At 28.0% G+C, this 21,333-nt stretch overlaps 1 protein-coding gene across 2 annotated transcripts in view; it reads right to left on the bottom strand.

Moving 5' to 3' along the window:
- The window catches only part of LOC136973496 (Kv channel-interacting protein 4-like), a 49,918-nt gene that overhangs the window by 2,408 nt on the left and 26,177 nt on the right, over window positions 1-21,333 (bottom strand). For both annotated transcript variants that reach the window (XM_067268225.1, XM_067268226.1), the window contains exons 2-3: window positions 1,368-1,492; window positions 1,218-1,287 (exon numbers count right to left, since the gene is read on the bottom strand). In XM_067268225.1, coding sequence (XP_067124326.1) covers window positions 1,218-1,287; window positions 1,368-1,492 — 195 coding nt within the window. The remainder of the gene's footprint in view (window positions 1-1,217; window positions 1,288-1,367; window positions 1,493-21,333) is intronic.

Here is a 21,333-nt window from a genome sequence, read left to right as displayed (position 1 = left end):
CAGTGTTCACTGGTATTATCCACTCGTCATTGGGGAGAGATTTGTGAAGAAGAAAGGTTTTATTCAGACAATTTTTGGAAAGATTTTAAGCAATAAAATATTTGTACAAGACAGAAACTTGATATTTACAATTATTATCTAACTTCACTGTGTATAATGAAACAATAATAGGAGCACATCCAGGGGGTGCTTGTGGTGCTGTAGAACACAACTGATACCAAAGCATTCAATTTCAACTCATTACTTTAAAATAAAAATAAATATAATAACGCGTATATTATGACTTTTATTATGTAATATTAGGTAACTAAAATAATTATCAGGTAATTCAAGTTAACAGGACAGTGGGCACGTGTTTTGGCACTCCGAATCTACATTAAGTAACACTCATAATCTCAAAATTATACTTAAGTAGTAGTAAACAGTACTACTTAATAAGTAGTACTTACAGTTAGTTATATTTTTACATATATGAAGAAATACTTATAACTGATACTACTTAGAAATACTACTTGTAATTGATAATTATAATAGAAAATTTGCTAATTTTTATTTTTAAATAATTTATTCATCACATAAACAGTGTTTTAATAATTTGCAATGAGGTAAAATCAATTTTTAATTTCTGAAAATTTAATATATAAAATTAGACAAATTAAAAAGATAATTAAAGTATTTATTTCTATAAAATATGCAAATTTGCACAACATTTGCATTTAAAAAATACATTGGATAAATTAATTTTAATTAAGCAATTTGAATTTTTGAATATTAAAAATAATTCAAATATGAATTATTTATTGAAAAAAAGTTTTAAAAATTATTTTATATATCACCTTTTAAAATTCTTGACGTCTAATATAATTTTTAAAATTTTCCCAAAAGTATATTACATAAAGTTGTATACATTCTCTTTTATATAATGTATATATCATCTCTAAGTATTTTCAAATTCTAGTAAATGTAATATACGAAAATTAAATATGAATGCATTTATTTTTATGGAAAGTAGAGAATCCCATTTCTGTTGAAATATTTCTATGAAAAGGAGAAGAAATAAGAAGAAATTTAAATACGAGACGTCACTCGTAAATTTGAAAATATCAAAAACTGTGAAAGTAATAAATTCTTTCTTTTTTTAATATATAGATATATTTATTCAACTTATTCTCATGTCAGAATTCTTATTAATCATTATCAATCATGAATACACTTACCTCCTTGGGGAAAAAATTGAGAAAATATTTCTTTAAAGGACTCTTCGGTTACAACACCTGTTGGGCATTCCTGCATATTAAATTCTTTAATTTAGAAACCAAATTATTTTATAATTTAAAACAGAATTTCAAATTATTTAAATAATTAACCTGTTTAAATCCTTGATACATGAGCCTAATTTCGTTCTTACTAAAATTTGTCGTTTTGCAAAGTGCATCTAATCTTTCTGGTTTATAACGCGCGACAAAATGATCCACGTCTTCGAATTCTTTTTCTGTGTGGAAAATTTTAAAAATTTAACATGAAATTATTATTATTTTTTTAAACTAAATAATTATATTTTCTTGTAAATACGCTGAAAATAAACCACGAGGAATTATAAAAACGGGTGTATTACAGCTATAATTTATCAATTTTAATGAGCTAAAAACTGATGTAATTTATTATTTATCTCTTAAAATCTCTCTCTTGACAATTATAACTGAATTATTCTTATAATAATTTTAAAATCACAATCGATTCTTTGAAGTTTTTTTCTTTTTCTTTCCATATCCTGAAGCAATTATACAAACATTCTAAAACAAGTTTGTTAGTGCAGATAATAAATTAAATCTCAATATTTGTTAGATTTAAATTATGTTAATTCTTTTCGAATTGTAATGGAAAAAAAAATAATAATAAGTGGTTAATTATTTATTTTAAAGTAACAACAGGCGATGCCATTGGTTTGTTTTCACAGCTGTATTAAAGTCACTTTACTAGGCATCCCCAATGTTTCTAATATAAAATACTATGAACAAAACGAAACTTATAATTCCTCATTTCAATACTTAATAACGTTTTGTTTTTTTTATACTTTTATAATAAATTCATCCTTCATTTTTAATGCTTTACATAGGAAGATGATTTCATCTTCTTCCTATAAAAATTCATTCTGGCAGGCATCACATACGTCTATAAATCGTTAAATATTTTAAAAATTTATACAGATTTCATGATGCACTTGGTAAAAAATCTATTAAATCAACATAAATTTCTCTAATAAATTTAATTTTTATTAAATTATAACTAATTAAGTATAATATGTGTCCATCATCATGCCCCATTACCATATAATAAAAGCGTATTGATATGGAATTAAATGAATAAAAAGAGGAAGAAAATACATATTCTCTGGAGATTTTTAACAAAAAATTCTAAATATTATACTTACTTTTATTACTGAAAACATAGAAAACATCATTTTATTTTTATTAAAGTTATAGATAAATACATTATAGTTAAAATTTATTAAAAATCACTCCACAGATGGCAGAAGAATGAATATTCATGGTAAAATGTAAAATTTAAAATAATAAAGAAAAAACTAGCAGTGCTGTTGCTCAACTTTTCCGGCATTCTTCATTTGTTTTCATCTCTAATAATTGCTACCATTATCCTGTAGTCTTCAGATTGGTTCAGGAGATATTAAGGGGGTGACAGTCATATTTCCGGAAATAATGGTTCAATTTTTCTGAAAAATTTTGGAAACATTTCACTCTAACACACAAACTTCCCTGCAAAATTTCAGAAATTTTAGACAAGAGACACGAGAGTTATTTAACTTCATAATGGGTAAAAAATCCTTAACACAAGCATACATACACAAGCATAACTTCCATACATACAGAAAAAATCCCGGATATTTTTGCATTTATCGACATAAAATAAAAGAAAATATACTTAAAAATATCGAAATAATCTATTTTTATAAATTATAAAGAAAAAGGGACGACATTTTAAAAACATTTCTTTAGCATTATTTCTTTCACTGGTGGATTGATCTCTATACTTCATTGAGTAGAAAATTATCGATTTTACGATTTCAGAGTGCATTTTATCTAAAATCAATCATTTCTTCGCTTATTTTCTTAGATAAAATATATTGTGACTATTAGCTGTGTGTGATAGTCTGATTATTTTGTCTCATTTATCAGATCGTTTCAATAAAATTCGACTCGCATTTACACCAGACAATTCACGCTCCCCTTTATAACACACATTATGATTTGAAGACCCTGCAATACGGCGTAATTAACATATTATCTTAATTGATTAATTAGTTAACAATTTTATTTTTCAGGCCCTTTTAGAAGAAAAGAGGCCTCAAATTTACGCAGACCTCTAAAACACAACAAATAATACAATAGACTACAACCAATGACAAATGAAACAATAGAATACAATGCACAACAGATAAAACAATTGAAAAATGTTAATAATTATTTTTAAAATTAAATTTTACCGATTTAAAGTTTAATAAATTCGAGAAAATAAAATGTCCGATATTAAATATAAATTACAGAAAATTAAATTATTAATAACGTATAAAATCTAAAATTTTCTTGATGTTTTCATGATTATGTTATTTATATTTTTGTTGGGAAAAAATTGATTTTTTTCTTTTTTATTGTGGGTTGAACACATTTTGATGTTGAAAGAGAAATCAATATGACATATACAGTTGTTGACTATATTAAAAAGTTTTCATACGTTTAAATTGTATATCGTGGAAAACATCATTTCGAATTTATACGATTCTATTTATTTTAATATAGTTACAGTAAAACTTCTTCAAACGGAACCTCGATAAAACGAAAACCTGCCTAAACAGAAAAATTCTTCAGACATTCTGTTAAAAAAAAAACCTGCTCAAAACGGAAACCTGCCAAACTGGAAAAATTTTCCGTACCGTATATGTCCGGTTTACACAGGTTTTGCTGTATGTCTATCTATATTTTGATTTAAATGAGATTTATACCATTAAAATATAGTGAACAGTTTTGCCGATCTTTGCATTTCTCTACGTATTTAGTGAATGATTTAATTGTATCTTTTGAAAGTTCACTATATCGAGGAGCCTACTATATACAGTAAAATCTCAAAGGATATAGTTAAAAATTTACTGTGTACTCTTGATTTAGTGACATCATCTTATAGTGAACACTATGGCTGGTATGTGCTAGTTTATTTGTATATATTGAGAATTGTTTTCTCAACATAAATTTCTACTCTAGTTACTAATTAAGCTGTGTGCTGTTTAATTTATACGCTTTTGTAGCATAAATGACAGTCTATAACAGTGTAAGCTATTGTTTCCTGCATAAAAACAGCCTCTTACTGTTAATATTCTGTTTTAATACCTGCAGATCTACTAAACGCATTGGAAGACATCGCTTTCTTTGGCCCGCATATCACTGCTCAATACAGAGATTTTTACTCTATATTGTTATCGGTTAGTGCCTATAAACCGGTCCTTGAATATATGAAAATATAAGAGCATCGTAAACATACATAAAATGTACTGTAGGCCTATAGTGTGTGTGAAAGTTTATGCGATAACGTATGGTAAAGTAAAAATTCTAAATATTTATGAATAAATTTACATATTGATAAATGTTTAATATATGCAAGGTAGCCCATACGTCAGTTTACCGTGTTTTATTTTGAGTATTCAGATACATTTGTGAATATCAAATGTAAACTGCATTTTTTTCAGGTGTTGTAACTTGCATATTAGACGAGATGGAAGGACTTTTATATAGTTTATAATAATGTATATTGATGAAACAGTAATTTAGTGTTTCTAATAGTTAGAGATATTGATATTATTGAAGCAAATTCATCTACCTTTGTTGAATTTTTATGCAAAAAAATAAAAACAAAATTGCAAAAGGAAACGTGAGGAGGAAGCAGTTACCAGTTTTAATCTCTCAATGGCCTTCTTATATTTTAATCCTTCTATTAGTCCAAATTTGTAATATGTAAAGTACAATAAATCATCGAATCTCACAGAAACTAGTCTATATAAATGAAAACCTATTCAGTTATGACGTCTCCTTAACACCAAACTTTTAGGTGCGATCAGATAAGGCAATGCAACTCGTAGGCTATCTGTTATGTAAATTGCTTTCAAAAATGAAATATTATGAAAACTGACTCCTATTTAAGTGTTAGCCAGGTGAAGAAAAGCAGATACTCTCCACATGGCCAGCTCCTTACTAAGATGCAAACCCGCAAGTAGCACTTTCCTCTAGTGGTTTTATCTATTCGGCCAATGCAAATTAATTTCTTCTTTGTAGAATTTAGTTTCTTTTATTAAAAATTAAATCTTCGCATCTCGTTATAAAAATGATTTATAATTTTATAAAGTGCTTCTAAAGTTACATTAATTTACAGAACTTTTTAACAGAATCTTCTTGCTTCTAATAAAATAAAACATCAATTCTTAAAAGAAAAATCTATCTTGCCCAGTAAATATCTGGGTTAATCAAAGTTTAGTTTTAAAACTTACCAAAATATTTCTACAATTTGATAAAATTTCAGTTTTCTTTAATGTTGTATGCACCGTTAATTAAATTTGGAATGCAAAGATTCATTAATTTCAACACAGAAAAGTATCTAAATTTATTCAAGGACTCCTGGTTTCATTTATCTCATACATTCTCCAGTTATTTAATATTATTCATAAGTTAACTGAGAATTTTAATTTCGAAAAATAAAAACTGTATCATTAATAATTATAAATTTCACGATCAAGTAGATCGATGCCACCTTTGAAATATTTCATTTCATAATTACCGAAAGTCACCACGTTGAAAGTCACCCGCATACTTCTAATTGTTAATTGGAAGTATGAGTTTCAAAGTGACTACAGTTTCGTCAATATCACATAACTGTACATTACAACTGATGATAATGCTACTATTCACTTCATTGTGGAGAGTGATGAATAGGTTCTTTATATTCACTGAAGTCTTTAGAATAGATCATCAATCACCATTGTGTCACCGCATTGTTGCAATGGTCTAGTGACGATATCTATTGAAGTGTTTTATACTATCAAAAATCCTGATAAGTTAAAGTCTGTTAGATTGTAGGGTGAGTTAAACATAAAGTTTTTTTTTTATACAATAAGATTTATTATCTTTATTTAAACAGTTTAAATTATCAGCAGCATCTTTATCTATATAGTGTAACTCGTGGAATAGAGATATTTTGCATAATTTAATAGATTTACTAGTGTGTTTTGGTGGTTATTAATTAAATTTATTACTTTCTCAGCTGCTGTATATAATAGATGAAAAATATATAGATCGGTGAAGAAATGACCCTCTAATTTCTGGACTTGAAACGTTGAGAAATAGAAAGAAATCTTGGGCGTTTTCCTGTATGTATGGATGTTTGTACTTGTGTGTATAGTGTATCGTTTGTCGAAAATTTCTGAATTTTTACAGGAAGGTTTGTATATTAGGAGGATTGAAGCTTTTAAATTTTGGTGGTTAAAGGAATGGGCAAGTAGAGGGGTGTCGAACTTTTATGAAGATTTTACTCTTTACCACCATTTATAATTTTTTTTTAAATAAAACTTATCTCTACTCTCAAAATTAACCTTTTTGTCATTTTATAATTGTTAATAATATAAAACTTTTTAAAAATAAAATCTAACAGATGGTGGTACACACAATTCTGTTTTTGCCGGGAATGTTACACAGCTCTCTGCTGGATTGTTTCTTCCCAGATGAATCACATACGAATAAAGTAAATTATGTGTTTTTTCACATTATCCAGTAACAAAAGACGCATCAACACTTAAATTACAAACCTTTACGACGTTAAATAAAAAGGAAAATATGCGTTAAGTTTTACTATTTTCCTTGCATATAACGATTGATCTACATGCTACACTCGCCATAAATCATTGCTCAAAATAATAAACAGCGTTATTATAGGCTTTCAACGTTACCAGTTCATCACTCACACGAAGCCGAAACGTAAACAATATTGAAAAATAAATGTGTTTCAGTGCAACGTTATCTCTCGTATGTGACACAATACACTTTCCATTTTCTCTTGTATTAACTCCCTTCGTACATTCATATCTAACCAGCGCTCTCTTTATCTGTCAGTCCTTGCCTTAAACAGGACATAATCTATGTTTAATAATATTTATGAATATTTATTTGATTATTTTTTGATGCTAAATGTTGTAAGATGCACTTTTAATGTCTGCAGTATTATTGTAATAACGAGTATTCTCTCAATAAAATGGATTCGTGAAGAGCTCCTCTCGGGTGTAGATTTTTATCTATTACGCAAATGAAAACTGTCGAAAATAGTGACAAATGATTGCCCTCACTCTTTTACTTGCTAGGAGTGTTATAAGATGGACTATACCATTTTTCCTATTATCAGCAAGAGATGAAGTGTTATACACTACGATAATGTTGACTTTTCTTCTTTAAGTCACGTTTATTTTGTGTATTAACTGTTGAATTAAATATTTTTACTTTTCTGGCTCTGTTATTTATAACAGAGGGAATGTATGGCGATCGACCCCGCAAGACTTTTACACTTTTAGACTCAGGAGACTTCGAAACGTCCAGAAATGCAAAAAAAAATTTGGGGGTTTTTTCAGTTTGTGTAGATGTTAGCGTGTGTAATTGGCGGGGGCACGATTTTCTTCATCCCATTTGAAGCTTAATAACACCTGTGATTTGCAGGGATGTTTGTGTATTAGGGGAATTCATGCTGTTAAATTTTGGTGGTTAAAAGTCGAGGGAGTGGGAAGATTAGTTACGTATCATATCTCGAGTGGGGTCGAAATTAATGACGATTTTACTCGTTATTAGCATTTACAATTTTTATTATAAAACTCATGTTTACCTTCAAAATGTTTTTAAATAAAATTTCATAATAGATGGCGCTATGCACAATTGTAACTTTATTGCCGGAAAAGTTACGCAACTCGTTTCTGGATATTTTATAAGAAGAGCATAAAGCAGTAAATAAGAAATATTTGTAAATAAATAAATAAATAGGGCAAATTCATATTACAATAAATTTACAAATATTGATTCTTCTCGTTGTATACAAATTTCATAAAAGAAATCTTTCTGTTTCACTTCGTTTCCCTCAGAATAATAAAAGAAGACAATCTGTTGTATTTTGTCATACGAACGATAGATTTTTCATTTGTTTTCTAGACAATACGACGTGTGTGTTGGTCGAATTTTAATAACGAAAAAAATAAATATAAATAGATAAAACAAATATAAAGTAAACACAATAAAGTAATTAAACATTAATAAAAATGAAATTTAAGAATTTTGTTTAACGTTTATTGATGAATATTTTGATGAGCATTATTGTGAATATAAGAAGAGTTTGGATACACAAAAAGACACGATACACATGTATATTGCGTATTCTGGACCACCCCATATTGTAACGATTATAATATGACTATAATTTTACTGTAATTATATTTTTAAATCGTATAAATTTATATAATTTTAAACAATATTTTTTCTCTTTTATATATAATATATATCGGGTTACATTGTTTTTTTTCGTTATCAAAGCTTTATATTTTTGTCATTTTTATAACATTGGCAATGTTCCATACTTGGATATGGCCGACAGCAATCTGTCAAGTTTATCTACCAAAAAAATAAATAAATAAATAAAAATCAGTCTGTCCAAACTGACGATACTTTCAGATAAACAACAACGTTATACAACAATTCATTTTTTAAAAAAATAATACGTTTATTATTAATGGTTTTATAAAATATTCTATAATTATTATTGTGTAGTAATTAAAATTGTTAATTGAAATAATTGTACTCATTAACGAGTCAAGAATAATTATATATATTTTTTCCTCTCTAAATTATAAAAATTAATATGTATAAGATTGTAATTTTTACGGCGAAATTAAAGTAATTTTATACTTAAAAATTATATTTTGGCAAGTGTAATTATTGGTATAAATATATTACGTTAAATTTTAATGGTAAAAATCATATTTGTACCACGATTTCTATTATCACGTCATCGTTTTTGCTGAAAACACTATTGTTACTCCACAATTTGCGCTCAAAATTATATTATTACGTCAGAATTTGTACTATATTGATTTATATGCTACTTAATAAAATATACTATTAAATTTTTAACTAAAATCTTCATTGTCACGTTTAATATTATATTAGAAATTCGACACTGTTACATTCACTTTTCACTTTAAAAAAAGTATTGTTACGTTGACTTTTTATACAAGAAAATCTATTGTATCGTTCACATTTTTATACTTAAATCTCTATTGTTACATTTATTTTTATTCTAGAAAATCTATAGTTATATTCATTTTTTATACTAGAAAATCAATTATTACGTTTCTTTCTTATATTAGAATATGTATGGTTATATTCTATTTTTACGCTAGAAAATGTATGGAAATATTTACTTTTATTACAGTAAAGTTCACTTTTATATTGAAAAATCTATTGTTACATTAATTTAGTTGTAACAGGTATTCCATTGTTACGTTTAGTTTTTATCTTAGAAAATCCCATGTCACGCGTTTTTTAATAGAAATTGTGTTATTATTTGCTTAATAAATACATTGAATATTCACTTTTTTACACCAGAAATTGTTTACTTTTATTTTACTATACAGTACTAGACGCTCTATTGTTACGTCACTCATTGTTTCTACGTTCAATGCTTTTGTATATAACAGGGCAAGTATGGCGATGGGGTAATCCACGTAATTTAAAGCTTAATAACTCCTGTACCTTCTGTCGAAAATATCTGAAATTTTGCAGAGATGTTTATGTGTTACGGCCATTGATGATGCTAAATTTTGGAGTTTAAAAGTCGAGGGGGTGGGGAGATAGAGTGTATCATATCTCGAGTGGGGTCGGACTTTACTTTTTATTGGAAGATTAAAACGCATCCCCACCCTAAAAATTACGCTTTATGATACTTTATAATAATTAAATAATATAAAAAGCTTTTAAATAAAATTTAATAACAGATGGCGCCATACACAATTGTAATTTTATTGCCGGCAAAGTCACGCAACTCGTTAATGAATTTTTTAAAAAAATAATAAATAAACATTTGAATAAATAAAGAATCAACAAGTATAAACATTTTACTTGTTGAAAGCAGTAATTAAATTTAAAAAAACAAAATTTCTTCCTAAAAATAACTTTAAAGTATTTCTATTTTAAGTAACTTATTATAAAATCGTTAATTATTTTAATAAAATTATGAAAATTCTATCAAAGAAAATAACTTATTTCGTTAAATTTCTTTATTTTTTTCTAAAAATTTTAATATAAATTTAGAAATTTGAATTAATTTCATACAAAATTAAATATTAAATTTTATAATGTACACAGGATCCTCGATATAGCGAACTCTCAAAGTCACTCTCTTTATCAAGAATTCAGTACACGGAGAGACTGGGGAAATATTAGTCATTATATCGTGTATTTACTATACAAAGAGTCTGATGTGTTTAAATAATTTAATACATAGAGAAACTTCGTTATATTGAACTCTCAAAACACTAAATCGATCGCTAGTAATTGCCAACGAATTCATCCACTATATCGAGTTCACTGTGTATTATATAAATATATGGCAGACCCTCCATATAGCGAATTCAAAAAATTATTCGCTATATCAAGAGTTCACTACACACGATAAGAGTGGCAAGTACAAAAGAATTATTCGTTATACAGGGTAATCGCTATATCGAGGTATTTACATTGCAAGTATTTAAGTTTTAGGATTGTTTTTATTTATTTATTTTTCTATAATAATAGGAACTTACCTTAAATACAAAAAAAAAGAAAAAAAAATACATTAAAAGTTGACAATTTATAATACGGAATGAGTTTATTTTTCCTTGGATTTTAAAATAGAAAATAAACTGAAATAGTAAAATAAATTGAATTTTTTTTTATATAAAAGAAGATTTAGTTTCATATATTTCTTAATTTCACGTTAAAAAGTATAAAAATAAAATACATTTAGTAATAATGGAGTAACTCATACATTCTACATTACAGAAACTTTTCTTTATTAAAATAAATAAATAAATAAATAAAACCTTATTAAAGTGAAAGTACATTAGGAATAAACACAGCTTAATTTTATGGTTAGGTGACTTTCGGGCTACCCTGTTCGATTCGGTTCCGTGGGATAAGGAAACGCAACACGTTGGCGTTATACCAAAGGGGTCCTGCCAGGTGTGTTTTTTGCGTGGAATGTGCCTCCCATTCGGGTTCTAGACACGTGAAGAAAATCGGAGGAAACTGCACGTGGCCAGAACCGTTAGTGAGGCTCATACCCGCGACTAATCACTACTGGTATTCGGGGTATTTTATCCACTAGGCCACTTGTGGCACATCCTGATATTAACCTGGATCCTTATTTAAAACTTGCTATTATAATTTAATTCATATTCATAAGTGTTACCCGAAAGGCAAAAAAAAAGGTGAACTTACTTTTGGTCGCTCTGTATTATCAATATTCATTAAAGATGTATTGAGAGACGAAAATGTTAATAAATATATTAAACGGGAAGAGAGATAGGTAGAGAGAGGGGCTGAGAGAATAGAAAAAGGAGATAGAGAAGAGAGAAAGCAGAGAGAAATAAAGGGGAGTAGAAAAAAAAGAGAGAAAGAGCAGAAAAAAAGAGAGGGGAAGTGAGGAGGCAGAATGAAGAGAGAAAGGTAGAGAGAGAGGACAGAAAAAAGATAAAGGGGAAGAGAAATGGCCAAAAAACTATCAGGTGTTTGGAACACTTTCGTCAATTTATGTTTTGTAAACATGAGGGCAAAGAATGTGAAGAGAAAACACGTCAGGAAACGTTTATTAAGCTGAGGAATTCGAAGAATTAACTGTTACTTAGCTGACCACTAACAGAAATGAAAGAAAATATATATAATAGAAGACGTTATTGCGGCAAGTGGGGCACGAAATAACAAAATGGAAGTTTTAGCACTTCCCAAAATGGAGGATATAAATCCTAATCTGCAGTTTAGCGATAAAGAAAACATAAAGAAATGATGACGAAGTAGGAAATATAAGAGGATTGGATACTAGGAAGTTTAATTTAGATGATGTAGATGGGTGAAATTCTTAGATGGATGAAAGGAAAACGTAAGAGGACACCCTTATAAAGTAAATGATGACTCATTAATGATATGGGATGTCTGGAGTAACTTTGAGTAAACAGACACTGCAATAAAAATTACGCATGAAACAACAGATATTTAGCTTATGAACAGAATGATTTATGCTATACTTTAGAATATTATTAATTCATTCAATTCTCAGTATAGTGAACTATTTATATAATAAATTAACTCAATTCTTTTGGGAGTCTACTGTATATGTTTTATAAATATCTGTAGTAATCTCTCGATACAATGAATAATTTTATGAGTAACTGCTAGTATCTATGTGTGAATTTACGTGAAAAAACTGAATAAACATAATATATTAAGTACAAAAAGTATTCTGTGAAATTGTAAAGAAATATTGAGACTCTACAATTAGGAAGTTTTCGTGAAATTTGTATTAAAAAATTGCGTTAAAATACTATCATATAATTGAGAAATTCAGCAGAAATTCATGCGAAGTTTTTACGAAAAAATACATTAAAACATCTTACAATTGAGAAATCCTCGTAGAATCTTTGTAAAAAACAAAAAATGCCAGAAAATTGTGTCATAAAATAAAAAAAAATTTGTTAAAAAATTAAAAATAATTTTGTATGAACTTTGCGAAATATTTACGCAACATTTCCCGAAAGCTGTTATATATTTTACTGATGATTGGTTGATGATATGGATAATTTAACGGCGATTGGTTAACGAAATAAATAGGCGGAGATATGTAATATTTACAGCATAAATAATTTAATTTCTTTACTCGTATTAATAACTTAACATTTAGAAATGAATAAAATTCTTGAAATTTTTGTGACCTCAAAGGATTTTATATTTTAGGTGATTTTTTTCTATGTATGAATATTAGTGTTTGACGGTTTAACCAAATTGAAGCTTAATAACTCCTATGCCTTTTATCGAAAACTTGTGAAATTTTGCAGAAAGTATTGTGTGCTACGGTGATTAGTGCTACTTAATTTTGATGGTTAAAGGTCGAGGGAATGGGGAGATAAAGGGGGTCACTTGTCATGCCTCGAGTGAAGTTAGATTTAACAATTTTACTTATCAGCATTTAGTTTTTTTCCGAAACAAATCTCTAATTACAAGTAAATTGTTTTCGTTATTCTTCAATGCAAACCAATAATTAAATTAATTTACTGTTAAAACTTTACTTATTTTTATGAATTTTACTCCTTTCTCTTATTGTAAATTCATGATATTTTTATAACACAAGGCTTTAATAATATTTTCTTTCATGTTTTTAAATTCTACATATTTTTACGTTTATAGGATTTCGGTATGGAGAGGAGGGTGAAGCAAGGCCACCATCTAAAACATCATTAAAATGTATTGTTATCGGAGTTAGATACATCCTAAGAGTATCAACTTTCTATCTTAATTACAGCTGGATTAAATTTAAGTTGCTAGGTTTAAGGGCATGAAACGAAGGAAGAAACTAAGTACAAACGTTTAAAAATGTAAGAAAAGAGCAAAACATTTACAATTAAAAAGTAATAAAGAGCAAAAGGGAAAAGAATTAACGAAAATTTAACAATTTCACACGAAAATGGTGCTTCAAAATAAAAGAAACTAGCAATTAAAATTAACGCAAAGTCTTCAGAACACCGGGCTAAATTTTTAATAATATTTTGATTTAAAAAACACCACGTGACTTCCGGACCAGACCGGAAATTCGTCTATAGTTAATCGGCAACTCGGGTCCCATAACTCGAGATTAACGAAGGAGAGAATTAATTTTAAAATTTAAAAACAATAAAAGAATACAAATAAATTCATAAGGAAAAAAGAGCATCACTTGATATTTTTCAAGAGTAGTTTGTCTAGTGAATGTAAGGCTACTTTATGTATGTACAAAGCTGATGCTGTTGCTTGGCAACTGGATACAGCAGTTGACATTTAAAGATAGAAAAGATAAGAGAGATGATACGTGATATTACACTTTGATAATATTACAGTAGAAGTTAATAGTTTATCCATTACATCAAGTTATTAAAGGCAAACTTGTTAGATAAATTAGGGAAAGATCATACGTTCCAATGGATAAATATACTGCTCTTACAGTATTGATTTATTGCGTACTTACACAGAATAAAGTTACTTTCCAGTGATTTTATTGATTATAAAACATCTTCAAATCCAGATGTAGTGAGTTTATGAAAGAAAATTGACCGTTCGGATAAAATTTCACATAATTTATCACCGTTACTTTATCCCCGTGATGAAATTTTTGTAAGGGGCAATACGTCTTCTTTTCCTTATGAAATTGAAGTTTATAAAGGTTTATACAATTATTTATTCATAGAAAAATGAATGAATTAAAGTAAATTTACTTTACTTTAACGTAAAAATCTTTATTTTAATTAATTAAATTAAATACATAGATGAATTTTTAAGATTTTTAGCGTGGTTTAATCAGTAAAATCATCACAGTTTGGACGGAGAGGTGCGTAAAATGACTTTCATTTTATATTGTTTTTCAGGTAAATTATATCAAATTTACCTTAAAATATCGCATTTTATCGTTTTAAATTAATTTCTAGTTGATTATTTAAATATTTACTTTCAATCAAACCTCTGAACAACGGACACTGGAGAGAAGATGAGGTTATTTTGCCTCAAACGTTCTTCAGAAAATGGTCGCTGTTAAGAGGCTCCGTTATTGCAGGTTCGACTATATACTTATTTTATAAAATAGTAAATAAGATAATAGAAGTTAATTTTATTTAAATTTAAACCTTAAATTTACTCATTTCAATTCAATTTTAAGGTAATTAAACATGGGCTTTAAATGTTTGTCATGTTTTAATTAGTAAAATTATTGTAATTTTGATAAAAAGCTGAATAAAATACATTATATTTTATGTAATTTTCATATTAAATTATATGAAATTTTCTTTAGACAATTGATTTTTTTAATATTATTTTAAATGAATTTCTATACTTTCATTCAATTTTAACAACGATTATTATACTCCAGAGAAAGGAGATGAGGAATTATATGAAAAGATTTTCTTATTTTTTATGATTTTAAATAAGCTTTTTCATTATCAATTAGAAATTTTCTTTTATTTTCTTTACATTAATTTAATTAAATTACTTAATTAAAATATAGGGATGAGCTGAATATTTATTAGAATTATTGCTATTCTTGAAGAGTAACTCGATTATTTCTTAATTATAATCCATATAAATAATATTTGTAATTGCCTTTTAACAAAAGTTGTGTGTTAAATATTAAATAAGAACATTTTAATGTGTAAAAAACGCAAAAAATGTTTTCGCAATTTGATGTATACAGTAAAACCTGCGTTAACCGGAATCGTTATATTTTCCGGTTTGGCAGGTTTCCATTTTAAACAGGTTTTTTTAACATAGAAAACCGTTTCGTTTAGACCGGTTTCCGTTTCATTCAGGTTCCGTTTTGGACAGGTTTTACTGTATTTACTTATTATTATTATTATCTAAATTTAAGTCTCCTTACTTATAATACGTGTCTGTGCAGTAAGCAATGAAAAAAATTACAAAAAATTATATAATATTTATTAAAAAGTAATTAAAATTATTTATTTTAAATAAAAAAAAAATGTGGTTTTTATCCATCTGAAATATGTTTTAGTTAGTTTTTAAACTTCTTAACTTCCAATTTATTGATCGGATGCTGCTGCTGACTCATCGAGTAGCTTTCACATTTCGTTTTGTTACAATTAAATGAGTTTATGTTTTATTTTAAAATTTAAAGTTTATGTATATTTATACCGTTTAACATTTATACCTATCAGAAACTTACACCCTGTAATGAACATAATTAATTAACTACTTCAGAGTGCATCACAAGTGGAGGAAGAGCTGCAAGTGGAGTAGTGTAGCTAGAGGAGAGTGTAGCTGTAGGAGAAAAGGGAGCAAGGGAAACTAGAGGAGTAATGGGACCAAATGGAGCTGAACATGCACAGGTAGCAAGAGGAGCTGGAGGATCTCAGGTAGCATGAGGAGATGGAGGAGCACAGAGAGCAAGAGGAGCTGGAGGACCTCAGGTAGCATGAGGAGATGGAGGAGCACAGAGAGCAAGAGGAACTGGAGAAGCACAGGGAGCAAGAGGAGCTGGAGGACCTCAGGTAGCATGAGGAGATGGAGGAGCACAGAGAGCAAGAGGAACTGGAGAAGCACAGGGTGCAAGAGGAGCTGGAGAATCTCAGGTAGCACGAGGAGATGGAGGAGCACAGAGAGCAAGAGGAACTGGAGAAGCACAGGGAGCAATAGGAGTTTGAGGAACAAAGGAAAGAAGAGTAACTATAGGAGCGAAGGGAATAAGGGAAACTGAAGCTAGAAGAGCAATAGTCAAGTTAATTCGATTTCTAGTCTGTAAAATATAGTGTTTAACTTAATGTAAATCTTATTTATTATAACATAATTATTAACATAATAATACATACAAACTTGGTTATCTGTAAAGAAAAAATATTATTATTGTTATTATTATTATCCTATATCCAAAGTGAACTTTTTAATAATAATAATAGAAAAATTCATCCACCTTAATGAAGAAAATTTCACTTCTAAAAAATATTTTAAAATATAAATTAGCCCGTTATCGTGTGATTTATTTTTTGGAATTTACTTACCTCTGCTTAATTCTATACAGCAAACTTTCTTAAAGATGTTTCTTAGTTATACAAAAACTCCTCTTTGTTATAAACAGCTTACAATTTAGAAGGCATCGCCTGAAGGTATTTAAGAAATTTCAAGATTTTCTTTACATTTTTATGAATTTATTTCATTATTTTCTTTATAATAACTGCAGATAATTGCTTCATTCTCCGTAACAACTACACTAGCAATACATTCACCCATAAGGAAATTGAGAACGTTAAAAGTTGTTAACGAATTTAGGAAAATTCTTACAATTTTATTAAAATTTTAAAAAAGTTAAGTTAATTCAAAGAAAGATTTTTATGTATTTTTAACTAGATTTTTCCATGGAAAATTGGCAAGTTAAACGTGTATCAGAAGCCATTTCTTTGCATGTTTTAAGGATAGTATATATTTAAAAAAGTAGAAAATAATTTATAAACAGTTCAGCATTAAACAAGCAGACATACAGACAGTCTACTTAAATTTACATAAGGCAATTTATGTCTTTTCATTAGAGTCTTTAAGCATCAATTCGCTCATTTTTCTTCTTTTCTACTGGAAATTTACGTTAAATATATTATTTTTTAATTTGATTTCACATAAATTTTTATATGTCATTATTAATTTCAAAAGAAATTCATAGCTTGGCGATAATAACAGGGAAAAAACCGTTTTCTATTATTTTTTTAAAATGTTTTTATTCGTATTTTCCTTTGTGTAAGCTGTAAAAAATGGAAAGAATGCAAGAAATTCCAATATCCTAGTTCATATTTCATAATTAGCAGAAGAGAGTTGATTGAATAACAACATTTCTGTACAGGAATTAATGAGCCAGTACAGGAATTAGTATTTTAAACGTAGTCCATTAACTACCACTCCACAGTTAATGCAGATTGCTGACTTGGCAAACTGCTCCTATTCAGTTATGCATTACATGCTGGAGATTGCTGAAATACTTGCTGATTATTTCGATGAATTACGAAATGGCGAAGTGCATCCATTACACGAGAAAATGAAAGAAGAAGAAAAAGAAAAATAGAATAAGAACTTCGTATATTTTTTTACTAATTGTTGCAATTTGTGTCCTCCACTGAGACGATTATAATGATGCAAAACTGGGAAGATAGAAAAGTCCTTTAGATGATGATCTTTAAAACTCCAATACCCATAAAGTAAAATAATTTATTAATTTATTAAGCATAAAATTTATACATTTTTAGACAAATTTTCAATTTTTTAAAAGGGTGTATTAATTGTTGCCTTTCCTAACTTACTACAAGTCCCTTGATCCCAAAGGGAAAACCAGCAATTCTGTTTATAACTAAGTCTTTTATAAAGAAGACTTCAAATCGTTTTTGTGGGTTTGTAATAGAAGATTTTTAAGTCTTTGTGGGTTCCTAAAAGAAAACTTTCAACATTTTTCGTAATTCACTTAATTAACTTTCAACAATTTTTCGTATTTCACTTAATTAACTTTCAACAATTTTCCTAAAAGACACTCAACTCTTTTCGTAGATTCCCAAAATATTTTCACCTCTTTTCGTAGGTTCCTAACAGGTGACTTGCATGTCTCTTGGTCTAATTTAGTTTGGGCATTTTATATACTAAGGTTTAGGCCCCTAACAAGTCTAAATTTAGACCTGATTCAAGGTTGTTGTTATTAAATTAATGGGGTTACTGAAGGGATTAAAATAAAAGGTATTTTTTTTGTTAGTTATAAGAAAAAATAAGAATAACGGAAATACGGATTAAAAGTAAAAAAAATAAGGTATTTTCTTAATATTTTTAGTGCTATAATTATCGATTACACGATAACTTTTTTTTGATTTAATTCAAGTGTTTAGTTCATTTCAACACAACCTCTGATTAAAGTCTAGCGCTAAATTATTTTTCTATTTTTTATATTTATCTGTTGAAAACACTTTAAGAGACTTAATTGGATATAAATTTATAACAACATGAATATTATATATATATATATCAAATGATATATATATATATATATCAGAGATGATGTGAGAAGAAGAGACGAAAGATAAAGAGGAGTAAGAAAATGAAAATTAAAGAGGAATAAGAAGATGAAGTTCAAAGAAAAGTAAGAAGAAGAAGATCAAAGATGAGTAAGAAGATAAAAAAAAGACAAAGAAAATGACGATTAAAGAGAAGTAAGAAGATAAAGATCGAAGAGAAGTACAAAGATGAAGATCAAATAGTAGTAAAAAGATCAAAGAAAAATAAAGAAGAGGAAATGGAAGTAGAAAGGATGAAAAACTTCAAGTTACGTTCTTCTTCAGAGAAATTGAACTATTTGATGTAAAATTTGATAATGTATTTCCAAAATTTGCAATTTTATTATCTAGCTACTTTAGTGAAAGATTTATTTATGAACTTTTTATGATTTTCATTTAGTATTTCCAATATCTACAGTAGAGTTTGTATAGATGGAATGCTAAATGTATAGTCAAATAAGAACAATAATTAAGAATTATTTGATTAAAAATAGAAATAATAACGATGTTTTTACTTGTATAGAGTATAGAAATTTTGAAAAAGTACAGCATTAATTTATTAAATATATATTAGAAATGTATGTACCATAATTATCATAAGTGACAACTGTTGAATAAGGTATAGAATGCTTCAGAATAAGATAGAACAGTAAAAAAATTAAAGATAATTCTCGTAAATATTCATTCAAATTAATCAGATACATTACACAACGTATACAAGAATTTATTGTATCGTTTTTTATGCGAATATCAACCCAAAATTATTGTTTAGTTGCTAGTATTTGCCAAAGAAATCGTTAATTCGCCAGACTATTTTACCACGAATATAAGCAGAATTTGGAAATTATTTTCAGATAACTTAGCAGGCATGGTAACTATGGAAACGACAGATGACATTTAACCTCCTGGCTGCATCAAAACGTACCCGAGATCGAATATTTACGATAAATTGAATCTTTAACGTAGACAAATTACGATAAACGAAACGTCATTTACATTACGATAAATGGGAATTAACGATGAAAGATATATAATTTATCGAAATCTTAATTGTGTTTAACACCTCTTATGTCTGTTTAGAACAGCTGTCATTTTTTTCACCTCGTGCCTCTACGTAACGGAAGTGACAATGTGAAGTTACATTAGCTCAGCAGGAAGCTACAACTACGTCAACACATGAAAGAAAATCAGTCTCAGGAGGTATTTTACACGATCTACAAGTATTTATATTATTAAATACTGTTATTTTATACATTTCTAATCATTTTAGAAATGTGCTGTACTTGCTGAATAGTAAATAAATGAATATGAATACTAGTAAATGTATTCTTAGATATACACGAACAGATAAGATAAATAAGCTACAGATTAGTGCCTCGTGTCACGATCGGCCACGCTCCATTTTCCAAAAAATTTAAAGAATTCAGCAACGAGTTGCATAACTTTCCCGGCATAAAGGTTTAGATTTGTGTATGGCTCCATCTATTTTGATATTTTATTTAAAATGCTTTTTATATTTTCAGTTATCGTAAAAATAGCGAAAAGCTTAATTTTGAAGTTAAGAATGGGTTTTATAAAAAATTATAAATTCTAATAATGAGTAAAATCGTCATTTAAGTCCGCGACCCCACTCGAAATACGATAAGTGTCCCCCTCTATCTCGCCACCCCTTCGACCTTTAACTACGAAAATTTAAGAGCTTCAACCCCCCTAACACACAAACTTCTCTGCAAAATTTCAGTTAGTTTCGACAAAAGACACACGAGTTATTAAGCTGCGAAGAGGGTGGAAAAAATCGCGACCTCTTACATACACTAACATGCATACATACAGGAAAAAAAACCCGAATTTTTTGCATATTTCGATATTTCAAAAAAACCCAGAGTCCATTTTGGGGGTCATTTTTGTATAGCAGGCGGGAAAGTAAAAATGTAAAAACAATACTTTAGTGTACAACATATTTCAAGAATTGTAATAATACAATACATTTTTGCCCCCGAACAAAACGAAAGGGGATAAATCGGTATCAATTGTAAATTTATTTAAATCAATAACGTCACAAGTAAGGTTTCTTTGGCTGCATTCTAATTAATTCTGGAAGCAATACTGTTTAATCTTCAGTACTGTTAGAAGGAAGCAATACTGTTTAATCCTCAGTAAGGCGTAATGTATTTTGTTATATTCCACTGTATTGGTGTATAGTGATTAAGTGACAACCCTGCTGCACTTCACTACAGCAAACAGATTTCCATCCAACTACCTGTTACTAAAAATAAATCCATTGCTCAATGTTACTAAATAATTTTTACACGTTGCTGAATAAATAAAACCATTTAATCTAAACATTTTTCATTATTTTTCGGCTATTTCGTAATAAAAATTAAAGAATTTTACTTTAAAAATTTATATTTATAATTTTTATGTTAATTTAATCTTTAATT

This window comes from Centruroides vittatus, unplaced genomic scaffold (assembly GCF_030686945.1).
Source record: "Centruroides vittatus isolate TY-2023 unplaced genomic scaffold, ASM3068694v2 contig_318, whole genome shotgun sequence".
NCBI lineage: Eukaryota > Metazoa > Arthropoda > Arachnida > Scorpiones > Buthidae > Centruroides > Centruroides vittatus.
This window is presented reverse-complemented; position numbering and strand designations above follow the sequence as displayed.